The 15,263-nt window shown below is 45.4% G+C and overlaps 1 protein-coding gene across 1 annotated transcript; it reads right to left on the bottom strand.

Moving 5' to 3' along the window:
- Window positions 1-13,964: 13,964 nt before the first annotated feature.
- On the bottom strand, window positions 13,965-14,462 carry LOC145799611 (uncharacterized). Its single transcript, XM_082889214.1, has one exon. It carries the CDS (start codon window positions 14,460-14,462, stop codon window positions 13,965-13,967), a length of 498 nt encoding a protein of 165 aa, XP_082745340.1.
- Between the last annotated feature and the right edge of the window lie 801 nt (window positions 14,463-15,263).

Raw genomic sequence — 15,263 nt, 5'->3', positions numbered from 1 at the left:
GAGAAAAGGGTTTTCAACTGGGTATTGAGCCTACCACTGAACATAGTGAAAAAGACTCAATAACGAAAAACAAAAGGTAAACAACCTAAACACGACGAAACACGCTCGGAACGACTCCAAATAAAAATCCAGACAAAACAAAAGACACGACACACAAACGTGTTACAAAGACGAGAGACCTCAGATCACAAGGAGCCAGTTTCTTCGGGTATTATTCCCACCCTTTCTTATTTGTGATTCTCACATCACTCGGCCCTCGGGCTCGGTTTTTTCCACTCAAAACCCTTTTGCTCACTTTTCTCTCAACTTACATCTCTTTATTCTTTAATCTCTCATTTTATATCCCTCCCCTGGATGGTTGATGGATGAATTGGAGGTCGTGGGTTCATGCCCAACACTGTTAGCTCACAGCTATTTCCTCCGGTGACGTTTAGTCGATGTTCCAGATGAGGGAGTGGAGTGTTTTAATCCATTCCAATTCGTGCTTCGCACTTGGCTTGATACTTTGCTCCTTGGAGGATGAGAGAGCTTTCAACCTTTTTATTGACAGCTTCAGTTGTGCCCTTTTTGGCAGGTAGAGTGTCCTTATGGCAAGGAATGTTAACCACGGGGTAAAGATAGAACACCTAACTCAACTGTGCCCCTAGTTCATCATTTTGACCATTTTTTTGTTTTGGTTTTCTACTAAAACAATTTTGACCAAAATAAGAGTTACATTAACATACTTGTCCGATTTTCTGATTTAAAATCATGCAAGTCAGGCTATGAGCACTGGAAATGTTCCTTTTTTTGGATCCAAGAAAATGGTCCAGTTGTGGAAAAGATAGAATAATTTTCGAGAAAATGGTCAACCTCAGTAAAAATTCTCAAAAACTATTTTTGCAAACGGTCAATGCTCAACGAGCACGGAACTTACTCTCGAGATGCGCAACCTCGGATCGGAGGCAATGAAAAATTGCCCATTGCTTGAAAAGAGCTGCATGGCAACGGAAAGTTGACCCTGGTTTGAATGGCGACTCATGGCAATGGAAAGTTGCCCCTTGTTGGGATAACGCCGTAGCATTTTGTAAACAGTCCTCATTAGTGATGATCACAACCGAACTCTCGGACACGGAGAAGACGAAGATGGTCGAAACAAATATATGGACACAGTCACTTTGAAAGTGTTGGTGGCTGGACTTCAGGATGAAGTTGTCTACGTAACCCAAACATGGGAATCAAAGATGATTAAAACCATTACATGGACTTAGTCGCTATGAAAGCGTTGGGGGCTGGACTTCAGGATGAAGTTGCCTACGTATCCCAATCATGGGAATGAAGCCTTATGTAGTTCCGGTTAAGGTACACTCGGGTATTAACCTTCACTTTTTAGGCTCTAACTTTTGCCAAGGCGCCCATTGCGGGTTTTCGACCTTGCGAGCTTTGTTCTTCTTTCCTTTTCCAATTCTTTTCTTTTCTTTTTTTTTCTATTTTTCTCTTTTCATTTCTTTTGCATTTTTTTTTCTTCTTCTTTTTTTTTTGTATTTTCTCTTGCTCTAACTTTTGCCTGGGTCGCCCTTCCGGGTTTTCGGCCCAGTGAGCCTCTTAAAGGGTAAAAGTGTAACAAGTCCATGGCAAATGGTTTCGAGATCCTGAAGTCATCTGAATCCAGGAAAATGACTATTGTATTGATTCGCTGAAGGACCCATCTTCGGTTCTTCGAGCACATCGGACATTTTTGCCCCTAGTTGGAGGGGTGCTTCTGTTCTAGCTTCACAAGCTTCTTTTGATGAGATCTGATCTTCTTGATCTGACTTTGGTGCCTCTTGTTCGAGGGCTGCTTCCGATCTGGCCACGCAGGCCTCTCTTGATGGTCGATCGTTGAACACTCCGAATTGTGGTTCAAGGTTTTAAAGCAAGGGCTCAAGTCTTGAGGCTAAGAGCGATCCTAAGCTGCACAATCTCAAGAGCGATTGCACACAGGTCTTCGCTGGACCGCGCAAAACATTTTGTTTTTGAAAGTTTTTAAGGAAGCGACAAATCGCTCGTGCCGAAGATAGTGTGGAACCAGTCTGGATCAAGCCAGGGTCCTTCTCAGTACTCACACAGACAAGCATGATTTCAATCATGAAGGGCTTAGCACGCCTCACTTTCTCTCAATGTGATCAAAGTTTTGCAAATCTTGAGGAATTCCTTCCCCTTTGCTTTCACCGCAGTGTTCAAAAAGGTTTTGAAAAACTTAGGTCAATGCAATGATTTTCAAGGCACAAGAGAGCAGGTGGAATGTACTGCTATTCCATTCAAATCCTCTTGCACAACTAGCTCAAAATAGCAGTAAGCACGGAAACATGATAGCCGTAGCTGTTTCATGCAGATTCCCTGGTTGCAACTGGCTCCACGGCAGAGACAGACTTAAAAGAAAGCAAAAGGGTAATTACAAAACAAAAGGGTGTTCAAGGCAACAACCCCGAAATCACCCGACATTCTATACAATGGGACTGACTCGGCACGACAAGACAGACCCTTAAGCAAAAAGACTGACTCAAAACAAAGAGACAGACTCAAAACAAGACCACCGAACGGACTCAACACCTAAGTCAGAAACCACAAAAATTTGCATTCGCAGATGCTCAAAAGTGCGTGCCAGACACCACATCCGAAATGCACCGAGCGCCGCCCGCAGGTGGTCTGACCCCTGATCACAAACTTGCAGTATCATTGAAGTCCAATAGCTCAGTAGTGACATACTTTGCTGAGGTAGGTGGGAGGATGACCTCATTGTCGATCAAATCTTGTACTTCATGACGAAGGCAGAAACAACCATCGGTGCTGTGGCCGGACTGTTGGTGGTACGCGCAGTACAAGGTAGCATCATGTGAGAGAGAGAGATTCTTCAGGAGAGGCCGAGGCTCGAGGGGTTTAAGATGCCCCTTTTTAGCCAAAATTTGAAATGCCCTAGACAAAGGCATGTAGAGGGCGTGAAAGACTCTACGCCCTTGAGGCAGGTACTTTGAAGTCTGAGGGTTCTTGCTAGACGCACTAGCGAAAGGGTCGGCAGGCACTGCCTTGGCTTTCTGATCTTTTCTTGGTGCAACGTTGGGAATGAAAGGAACTGTCTTGGCATGATGGAGACTATCCCGATTTTTCACCTGGCTTGAACTGCCTTCAGTTGGAGTGCGGAAAGCATCATCCACAGCTTTAGTCATGACTGCGAACACTTGCTACTTATTCATTCTCCCGGCTTTCAAAGCCTCGACTGCCCACAGCAGTTGTCCAACGGAATCAGCATCTGTTCCCACTTTGTTCTTACCTCTAGCCTCAGCCTGATCGAGGGTTTGGGCTACTACATCAGAGCGAAACCCCGTTGTTGTTGACACGTCGTTGCTGTAGCTGGAGGCAACCTTTGGTTGGCTGAGCTCGATCACAATCCGTCCCAGTAGCGAGGGCTCCGGTGGTACAAAATTCTTGGCATATGATGTGGCTGGTGGCGAAGTCGACATTCCATAGGCCAGATCGGCCACGGATCTCTAGAGGTCGCCGATCATTCCCATTAACTCAAATGTGGTGGGCTCACGAGCCTGATACAACTGGGGGGTCCAAATCGGGTGTGCAGCAGGCGACCTGGGCGGATGCGGTACATCAACATTGGTCTCATCCTGCAAGATGATCCCTTGGTCTAACGTGGCTGCCATAACCACAATTTCCTTTGAACTTTGGGTCATCATAAGTCCGCTGAACTGAACGGTGACCAACGGATCAGATATTTGTCTTGCCACAGCGAAAGAGAACACCAAGTCCCTGAACCCAAATCTCTGAACTGAAAGGGAAAACAAACAGTAGTTCAGCCCAGACGGAACAAACATGACTGAATGACTGTACTCTACTACTGATCACTGTTCCCCAAAATCGCTGTCCCAAAACTGAGTCTGATACCCACAGATATAACTGATTCGCCAAAAACTGATACTAATGCCCTCAGGCCTGGTACTCAAACTTTGCAAACTGATATGCACATTCCCTGTAGAGATACACTCTAAAGCACATAGCAAGTAAATGAGAACCAAAACAGCCCTATGCTGGGGTAGGGTTTCCCTATCCTATTTTGTCAGGAGCTAGGGTTTCACTACGTACGCAACGGTTTCAAACAATCTATAATCGGGTAAGCAACCTGTTCTAGTTTGGAATGGTCACTACGGATTTCGAATATGCACTAAGTCGAATGGTCAAAAGGGTGCCCTGATAAAAATTGGGGTTTGTGTTCCCATACTGGCAGAGCCTGCAACCGGTCAGCCTTAAGGTCATGCCTTGACAAGGCAAGCCTCTGACAAACCGTTTAGGAATAGCAGATGGCCAACATGGTGTCCTAGGCGCACCAATGCACATGCAATGCAAAGAAACGCATAAATGTAGTCAAAACAAGATATCATGAGTTCGAGTCAAGGTCTCTAAAGTCCCCAGCAGAGTCGCCAGAAACTGTGGACGCGCCCTCAGGCTTTATGCCACCACAGTTCGGATTCCCTTTTTGTGTCACGGTTCTTAGTCTAAACCAAAGAGTCCAAATTTGGCAAATCATTTTGAGAAAATCGATTTTTAGAAAAGAAGTGCCAAACATGGACTGCTTTGCCAGATACAGAGTCGCCACCTAAATATTTTTTAATGTGAGAATTTAGAAAACGCTGACTCGTTTGCCTAAGGCCACGTGTCCGTCATTACCAAAGTTGCCTCGGCTCGGGAACTTGGGTACGATTGGGAAAGGTCAGCTATGAGCATCCCCTCTTGCCCAATCCGAAGGTCGGCCTCTACTAACCATGATATCCAATTTTGAAAACGTTATGTGTTCTTATTTCGGTTAATTAGCTAGAATTACTATGTGATGCGCATAACAAAACAAGTATAGACTAGATTGCCTAATTTGGAACAAAGCATCGCATATCCGTTTGTTTGGAAAATGTTTTGAAATTTGCTACTCGCGAGTAGGCTAAAACACGGATTTTGATGAGTTGTTCCAACATAAGCAATCCAACCTTCACCCACAGGCATTCAGGCAGTTCATATCACATAAGCATCTAGCCACATGGTAAGCATGCTGTCATGTTAACATTCACACTCGTGTGAGATGCTAAAGCACAAAATACTTGCAGTGTACTCCTAGCCAAAACAAAGAACTCGTTAGCAATCAATGTATGATCCAAGTCCATGTTAAGTGCCTAATGCAACGCATACAGAATGTAATTAGGATAGGTTCGGCTAATCATAGGATGGCATGTGAAATGCAACCATTTGATGCACATATTCAAGTTAGATTTGAAATACTATGCAGTTAGTATGATGCGCCGAGCTCGATGCATGCAATACTGATGAATGATGCATGCATGCATAGCATAAGGATGCTAAATTAAATATACCCTAGTACTAACCATCAAAGCAGGTAAGTAAAAGGGAGAAAGAAGTGGGGGTTAGAAGACATGCACACACGCACCCACACTTATTACAAATTTGCCCTCGCTCGGAGGGACTGAAAGAATAATATAGATTTAACTAACCTACAAGCTAATTAAATATTACAGACCAATTAAACTAGTTAAGCAAAATAACTAATCTAATAAAACAGTAAACAGCCTCAGGAAGAGGGCTCAATGCAATGCATGGTCGGCTCCGCTCGAAAGTCCACTGCCATGCACAAGTTGCCTCTGTCCACACTCTTTTCCTTCTCTGATCAATGCAAAATTCCCAAGGTGAACTCTATGAACCCTGTGAGATACCATCGGCCAAGGGAAATGGTCACCGGCCAAAGGAAATGATCACCAACCACTGGTTAAGCTATCGGCCACCAATTGTTGGTCGGTCGGCACTAAAGAAGGCCGGCCAGCCAAATCTTCCTGCAGAATCCTGTTTTGACAGCAGTAGAGGCAAAACAAGGCATGGCAATGCATTCCAAGCAAATGTGTGCACCAACACATGCCTTATCATGTTTATGACTCAAAGGGACATGGTTCTCGGTTCTCGGACCACCAATCGCGCATTTCGTTGCATGATGGCCCAAGAAACCAAGTTATGCACTTTGATTTCAAATGAAATGCACATAAACAAGCAAGGAGCTCAACCTCTATCATACTCAATTCAAGAGGCTAAGCATGCATGTCAATGCAATGCAACCTAGACGTATGAGCTAGTATGCAACATGAGCAATGCGAACAAGCATACAAGGCATGTGACGATCATGCTAACCAATAAGTATGCCAAATATAATGGGGATGTTCAAGCATGCAAGCAAGCATGTGACTTCATTCAATCATGCCGCAACACATGGAGTAAACATGTTAGACAACCTAAACATGTGACAACACACAAGTATGCAACAACACACAACGTGAGCATGCAACAACATGTGAACTATGAAATTAAACTAATTTGGGCAGCTCCATACTAAGCCCAAAACAGTGGCCAATATGCTCAAGAATGAAGGCAAAATGACATGCAAACATGCATGCACACAAGGACTAACAATTAGGCATATAGAAACAACTCTCAAGCACACTTAAGAGGATGCAAACGTGGACAAATGGCATGCATTATAAGCTCTGAAAGTCATGTGAGAGAAGGTGCCAAACCAATCTATAATGCAAGCTAGGCATGCCACCAAGCCCAAGGACTTAAACCATGGCCATATGACACATGAAGCAAATGACCAAAATGAACTAAAATAGTCCTAAATCATGCAAAAGTAAGCCCCAAAAACCACTTAGATGGCATCTAAATGATCTAATCCTAGAGGCATACACAATAGCACAAACATGGAGCAAGAAACACCAAACTTTTAAAGCATGAAAGGGCATCAAATGCAAGCATACGAGCATATCATGAGGACTGAAATGACATGACAAGTGGTTCCAAACCACTGAAATGATGCAAGGATGGCATGCTAGAGGGGTCAATACCTAAGGCCTACAAGAGGGATTATATGGTAGCTATACAAAGCAAAGCATGGACAACCCAAATAACCAAAAACAGACCTTTAGCATGCTAGAACAAGCATGAAAGCTTCACAAAGCTAAGCCAAAAACATGCTAGAAACAAGGCTCAAAGCACAAGGCATGTTAAGGCAATTCATGGCACTGCAAGACATATATGCAAGGCAAGCATGGTGTGTCTAAACAAAGTAAAAACAGAGGTACAGCATGGCAAAATACTACCAAATACCTACTGAAACATGGCCAACATGAGTTCAAAAATGGTGCTCACACATGAGGCTTAAATGGCAGATTTTGAAGACAACAAGGAGAGGGGGTGGCCCTCTCCTTCTTAGGACCTTAAACCACCATCCTCACCACTGAAATCCGTCAAGATTTCAGTGGTGAGGAGGCCCAAACAAGGTGGTCCCGGAGCTCACCAAAATAGCACAAAAATGGGGCCAAACAAGCCCCAAGATGGGTCGAACAACCCCAAACAACAAAACACCCTTAAACAACTATTTTAAGCAAGTAAAAATAAGACTTTTGTTAGTTACATGCAAAGTCTAAAAACAGTTGCAAGACAGGAAAAAAACTATGCAAAAATGGGGAATAAAAGGCAAGAACACTCACCCTTGAAGAACACTTCCAAGATCACAAGGTCAGACCTCTTCTTGGATCAAAACTAGCTCAAAAAGTCCAAGATCAACCCTCTAAAGCCTCAGCCATTAAGGGAAGGTGTAATGGTAGGTGTTTATGTGCAAAACTATGAACAAACACACACTTATACACAATGAGAGGAATGTATACAGATAGAATAGACACACTTCTAACCCTAAAAAGAACCAGACCTCTGGAGCTTTTTTCTAACCCCAGAAGAGGGAGGAGAGGCCTCCTCTTTATAGAAGCTTACTCTTGTAAAGCTTCTCAAGTAAGATAATCAAGAGGGAGTGTGTGGAGGGGAGCAAAGTGGGTGCCAACTATCACAGCTGGCACAAAGTATCTGCCAAAAGCAGATGTACAGTGGTCGGCTGGCCAAAATTACAATTTGACCAAAATAGATGGCCGGCCGACTACAAAGAGTGCCGGTCGGCCAAGCATTTGGCCGGTGACCTCTAGCCATGGCCGGTGATGTGTGGGGATGGTCAACAAGCCATTCCCTGCCCCTCAAAGGCAAAGCACACAAGTGTTTGGTGCAAAACCAGACACAAAACAGTCGAGCCGAGAGATCCTGAGGCAAGGCGCGTAGCCAAGACCTTTGGGAACTCAAGACAAACACAAACAAGGATGATCACCGAGTGTTCAAGCAGTGACGTCCAAGTCTTGAGGACGGTCAAAAATGGGGTGTCTACAAATATGCCCTTGCCCTAGCTAATGAATGAACTGAAACGTCGATTAGATTAGCAAATCATTAGCCGTTAAGATTAACGAATCTGCCCTTACTCCAATTAAGGAATGAACTGGAATGCCGAATATCGGTGGTTCATGGAATGGCTGGGGCACATGAACCTATCAGTGCAAGGCCTTGAAATTTAGCAGATTAGATTAGCGAATCATTCCCCGTTAAGATTAACGAATCTGCTCTTGCCCCAGTTAAGGAATGAACTAGAACGCCGAATATCAGTGGTTCATGGAGTGGCTGGGGCATAAGAACCTATCAGCGCAAGGCCGTGAAATTTAGCCGATTAGATTAACAAATTTGCCATTGCCACAGTTAAGGAATGAACTGGAACGCCGAATATCGCCGATTAGATAACCCCGCATCCTTTCAATTTCGCCGAATGCATTAATGAATATGCCCTTGCCCTAGCAAATGAATGAACTGGAACGCTGAATATCGGTGGTTCATGGAGTGGCTGGGGCACATGAACCTTTGGCGCAAGGCCTTGAAATTTAGCCGATTAGATTAGCAAATCATTAGCCGTTAAGATTAATGAATCTGCCCTTGCCCCAGTTAAGGAGTGAACTGGAACACTGAATATTGGTGGTTCATGGAGTGGTTGGGGCACATAAACCTATCGGCGCAAGACCTTGAAATTTAGCCAATTAGATTAACAAATCTGCCCTTTCCCCAGTTAAAGAATCAATTGGAACGCCGAATATCGGTGGTTCATGGAGTGGCTGGGGCACATGGACCTATCGGCTCAAGGCCTTGAAATTTAGCCGATTATATTAGCGAATCGGCCCTTGCAACAGTTAATCAATAAGCAAGAACGCCGAATATCGGTGGTTCATGGATTTACTGAGGCATATGAACCTATTGGCTCAAGCCCTTGAATGCGAGCATTGATGAGATCACCTCGGGAGTGTTGCCCCCGTAATCAATAAATGGGGCGGGGGTTACGTGTGCAGGGGTGCCATTGTTGCGTTCGAATCCAACAAATTGGGAGAGGAAAAAAGAAGTGTGGACGACTATGGATGGCAAGGAGACTATTCTTCAACAGCAGAGGGGAAGGTAGGACACTCACGGAGCTGGACGCAGAGATGAATCGAGGTGGCGAGCCTATCCGCACAGGGAGTAGGACGTCGAGGGAGCGCGAGAAACACCAATCCCCATGTCACCAAGTAGGTCACCCAGAAAGGAAAGACAGCAACGAGGTAATTCCCTTCGTTCGAGAGGTGAAGCCAGTGTGTTCGCAATAGAATTTGCCAAGGCTAGGTCCTACAAGAAAGGCTTCCATGAGGGCCGAAAAATTGGAATAGAGAAGACGAAGAAGAAACTAGCCGAGGACGTCTGTCGATGCAAAAATCGCGGATTGAAGCATGGATGGACCAAGGCTCTTCAAGCCGCGGTCGTTGATCTGGCGTCACCCTTATATCAGAGCTATACTTTTCCGTTCGAGGCTTTCGAAGCCGAAAAGACTGATGACGAGGGCGGAGCCAAATAATTTTGATGTATATATATATTTTTTGTAAAGCATGTACTTATGATTTATTGAATAAAACATATTATTCTGAATGTCTCCAAGAGTGTAATTTCTTTACTAAAAATAAATATTAGTTTATCTGATGTTTGTAGAAAGTTATCAATCTTCCTTCCAAATCAAGTTGGTAATACTTTGCGTCAATCATAATATCTACGAAAGAAGCTCCGAATTCGGAGGCTTAATTGGCCAAAACGTGATTCACAAAGGGCGCTTCCGCATTTGGAGGCTTATTTGTGTTTAGCCCAAACACGTTATTCACGAGGGCGCTATGAATTCAGAGGATTATTCGGCCCAAACGAGTCATTAACAATGGGAGCTCCGAATTCGGATGCTTAATTGTGTTTGACCCTAACGCGTAATTCACGAAGGGCGCTCCGAATTCGGAGGATTATTCGGCCCAAATGAGTCATTCGCGATGCGCACTCCGAATTCGAATGCTTAATCGACCCAAACGTATGAAGGGCGCTACAAATTCGGAGGCTTATTTGTGTCTGGCTCAAACGTGTCATGCACGAAGGGTGCTCCAAATTCGAAGGCTTAATTTTATTGGCCCAAACGTCATTCACGAAGGGCGCTCCAAATTCGAAGGCTTAATCGGCACAAACGAGTCATTCGCGATGGGTGCTCCGAATTTGGATGCTTAATTGGCACAAACGTACGAAGGGCGCTCCGAATTCGGAGACTTATTTGTGTTTGGCCCAAACATTTCATGCACGAAGGGCGCTCCAAATTCGGAGGCTAAATTGTATTGGCCCAAATGTCACTCACGAAGGGTGCTCCGAATTCGGAGGCTTAATTGGCACAAACGAGTCATTCACGATGGGCACTTCGAATTCGGATGCTTAATGGGCCCAAACATACAAAGGGCGCTCCCAATTTTGGAGGCTTATTTGTGTTTGGTCCAAACGTGTCATGCACGGAGGGCGCTCCAAATTCGGAGGCTTAATTGTATTGCCCAAACGTCATTCACGAAGGGTGCTCTGAATTCGGAGAATTATTCAGCCTAAACGAGTCATTCGTGATGGGCGCTCCGAATTCGAATGCTTAATCGGCCCAAACGTACGAAGGGTGCTCCGAATTCGGAGTCTTATTTGTGTTTGGCCCAAATGTGTCATGCACGAAAGGCGCTCCAAATTCGGAGGCTTAATTATATTGGCCCAAACGTCATTCACGAAGGGTGCTATGAATTCGGAGGATTATTCTGCCCAACCGAGTCATTCACGATGGGCTCTCCGAATTTGGATGCTTAATCGGCCTAAACGTACGATGGGTGCTCCGAATTCAGAGGCTTAATTTTATTGGCCCAAACGTCATTCACGAAGGGCGCTCTGAATTTGGAGGCTTACTCGGCCTAAACGTGTCATGCATAAAGGGTGCTCCAAATTCTGAGGCTTATTTGTTTTGGCCCAAACGTCATTCACGAAGGGGGCTCCGAATTCGGAGGCTTAATCTGTCCAAACGTGTCATGCACGAAGGGCACTCCAAATTCGGAGACTTATTTGTATTGGCCCAAATGTCATTCACGAAGGGCGCTTTGAATTCGGAGGCATAATCGGCACAAACGTGTCATGCACGAAGGGCGCTCCAAATTCGGAGGCTTATTTGTATTTGCCCAAATGTCATTCACAAAGGGCGCTCCGAATTCAGAGGCGTAATCGGCCTAAACATGTCATGCACGAAGGGCGCTCCAAATTCGGAGGCTTAATTGTATTAGCCCAAACATCATTCCCGAAGGGCGCTCTGAATTCAGAGGATTATTCGGCCCAAACGAGTCATTCGCGATGGGCGCTCTGAATTCGGATGCTTAATCGGCCCAAACGTATGAAGGGGGCTCCGAATTCAGAGGTTTATTTGTATTGTCCCAAATGTCATTCACGATGGCCGCTCTGAATTCGGAGGCTTAATTATATTGGCCCAACTGTCATTCACGAAGGGCACTCTGAATTGGGCGGCTTATTTGTATTGGCCCAAATGTCATTCACGAAGGGCGCTCCGAATTCGGAGGATTAATCGGCCCAAACGTGTCATGCATGAAGGACACTCCAAATTCGGAGGCTTATTTGTATTGGCCCAAACGTCATTCACGAAGGGCGCTCCGAATTCGGAGGCATAATCGGCACAAACGTGTCATGCACGAAGGGCGCTCCAAATTTGGAGGCTTATTGATATTGGCCCAAACGTCATTCGCAAAGGGCGTTTCGAATTCAGAGGCGTAATCAGCCCAAATGTGACAAGCACGAAGGGCACTCCAAATTCAGAGGCTTAATTGTATTGGCCCAAACGTCATTCATGAAGGGCGCTTTGAATTCGGATGCTTAATCGACCCAAACGTAAGAAGGGCGCTCCGAATTCAGAGGCTTATTTGTATTGGCCCAAATGCCATTCACGATGGGCGCTCTAAATTCGGAGGCTTAATTGTATTGGCCCAAACGTCATTCACGAAGGGCACTCCCAATTCGGAGGCTTAATCGGCCCAAACGTGTCATGCACGGAGGGGCTCCAAATTCGGAGGCTTATTTGTATTGGCCCAAACGTCATTCACGAAGGGCGCTCCAAATTCAGAGGCTTAATCGGCCCAAACATGTCATGCACGAAGGGCGCTCCAAATTCGGAGGCTTATTTTATTGGCCCAAACGTCATTCAGGAAGGGCGCTCCGAATTCAGAGGCTTAATCGGCACAAACCTGTCATGCACGAAGGGCGCTCCAAATTCGGGGGCTTATTTGTATTGGCCCAAACGTCATTCGCGAAGTGCACTCTAAATTCGGAGGTGTAATCGGCCCAAACGTGTCATGCACGAAGGGCGCTCCAAATTCGGAGGCTTATGACACAACTAGAACTCACTGAGCAATACAATCAGAACTTAAAAGAAAACATTGTATTGGAAAAAGAAAGATATACATGGTGTAAAATCAAAACAAGCCGTCGTGCCATACAAGTTGACTTTAATGATAGAACTTGCGCAAGTGTGTGAAATTCCATGGACATGGCAAGTTTCTTTCATCCATGTCTTTCAGCCGATATGCCCCTGTCCCTGCGATTGAGTCAATCTGATAGGGGCCGTCCCAGTTAGGACCCAATTTTCCGTCAGCCACATTCCTAGCAGTGGGAAGCAATTTCTTGAGGACCAACTCTCCTGGTGTATAACGGCGTGGCTGAACACGTTGATTATACAACTTCGCAAGTTGTTGCTGGTATTGTGCCATGGATGCAAGGGCGCGGTCTCGGCGGTTTTCAATCAGAGTCAAGTCCAAGGCCAACATCATGTCATTTCGGTCCATGTCAAAAACCTTCGATTTCAGGGATGGGAGGCTGATCTCTAGGGGGATGATTGCCTGGGTTCCGAAGCATAGAGCAAACGGCATTTTCCTAGTGGATCGCCTCACAGTAGTGCGATGAGCCCACAGCACACTGGGCAACTCTTCGACCCATCTGCCTTTAGCTTTTTCCAGCCTTTAGCTTTTTCCAGCCTTTTCTTGATGCCGTCCAAAATAACCTTGTTAGTGGCCTCCGTTTGACCATTGCTTTGGGGGTAAGCCGGCGAGGAAAAGTAAGGCCAGATACCATAAGTGTTGCACACAATCAAACTGGGTACCATTGTCAAAAACAAGTGCTCGTGGTATGCTGAACTTTGTTATGATGTTTTTCCATACAAAACGCTTAACGTCAGAATCTCGAATATGTGTTAGTGCCTTCGCTTCGACCCATTTTATGAAATAATCCATCGCAACAATTAGGAATCGCCTGTTGCCTGGGGCCCGTGGTAACGGTCTAACGATATCAAGCCCCCATTGAGCGAACGGCCAAGGACTAATGATAGAATTTAACTCCTCGGCTGGCAATTAAGTTAAGGGGTAAAACTTCTAGCATTGACCACATTTCTTGACATAACTCTCGGCATCAGTTCGCATGGTCAGCCAATAGTACGCCTGCGATATGGCGTGATGAGCCTGAGAACGCCCTCCCAAATGGGCACCACAACTGCCTTCATGTATTTCAGACAAAAGTTCCTTGATTTTATCCGGGTGAACACACTCTAAGTACGGCCTGGAGATAGATTTTTTGTAGAGCTTCCCCTACGGATCCAAATAGTATCGGAGTGCTTTGTTTCACAGTTTGAGTGCTTCTTTCTTATCCATAAGGAGTTGCTCTGAAGATAGGAATGCGGTGATAGGGTCCATCCAACTCGGACCCAGTTCGATAACGTTGACTTGAACTGATTCTGAGGAGACAATGCTTGGCTCGGGAATGAACCCTATTTCGATTGTCCGCTTAATTTCTGAGTTGATAGCAGAGCCTAAGCAAGCCAGGGTGTCTGCATGCATGTTCTGATCCCGGGTTATCTGATTCAGTTCGTGGTAATCAAATTTCGCAAGCAAAGAATTCGTTGTTTTCATATAGGCTGCCATGCGGTCATTTGTAGCAGCATATTTCCCTTTCAACTGGTTGATTACTAGCTTTGAGTCACAGAAGACAAGCAGATGTCGCGCACCGAGGTGAAGTGCATTTCGCAGGTTGATCAACAGTGCTTCATATTCGGCCTCATTATTTGATGTGTCGAATCCCAAATTGACGGCCTGTTTGATTATTGCCCCTTCGGGGGTCATGATTACTACGCCAGCCCCACTGCCACGCTAGTTGGATGACCTGTCGCAATACATCTGCCAAACGTCGCCAACATACATTCTTCAATTGGGCTCAGTTTGCACTTGATCAAACTTAAAGTCAATGAGGGATTCTATGAACTCGGCTACAAAGTAAGCAAGCACTTGCCCTTTGATGGAAGTTCTGGGTAGAAATTGGATATCGTACTGGTCAAGTTCAAGAGCCCATTTCAAGACGCGCCCTGACGCTTCTGCGCTACGGAGCGCTGACTGCAAGGGATATTGCGTTGGTACCCCAATGGTATGCCCCTGAAAGTAGTGCATCAGTTTTCTTGCAGCCATGACGAGAGCAAGGATAAGCTTTTCTAATGGAAGATAACGTGTTTCGGCGTCGACCATAGCCTTGCTCACATAGTAAACTGGTCGCTGCTCCCCAAGTTCTTCCCTTATCAGTATGGTGCTGACCGCCCAGTCGGATACTGCCAGATACAAAATGAGTGGATTGTCGGCCACAGGTGTTGCCAAGAATGGTACTGATTGGAGATAAGACTTCAGGTCGTCCAAAGTGACCTAGCACTCGGGAGTCCAATCAAATGCTTTGCCTTGCCGAAGTGTGTGAAAGAATTGTCGGTAGCGATCTGTGGAACGGCTAATAAACCTGTTGAGCGCGGCGGCCATCCCTATTAGCTTCTGAACCTCTTTGACTGACCGAGGGGATCCAAGCTCTAGAATAGCAATGATTTGCCTCGGATTGGCTTTGATTCCGTAGTGGTTAACGATGTAGCCAAGGAATTTGCCAGATCT

This window comes from Camellia sinensis, chromosome 9 (assembly GCF_055761805.1).
Source record: "Camellia sinensis isolate YWXY chromosome 9, ASM5576180v1, whole genome shotgun sequence".
Classification (NCBI taxonomy): domain Eukaryota; kingdom Viridiplantae; phylum Streptophyta; class Magnoliopsida; order Ericales; family Theaceae; genus Camellia; species Camellia sinensis.
The sequence above is the reverse complement of the archived record's forward strand: the minus strand, read 5'-3'. Positions and strand labels throughout refer to the sequence as shown.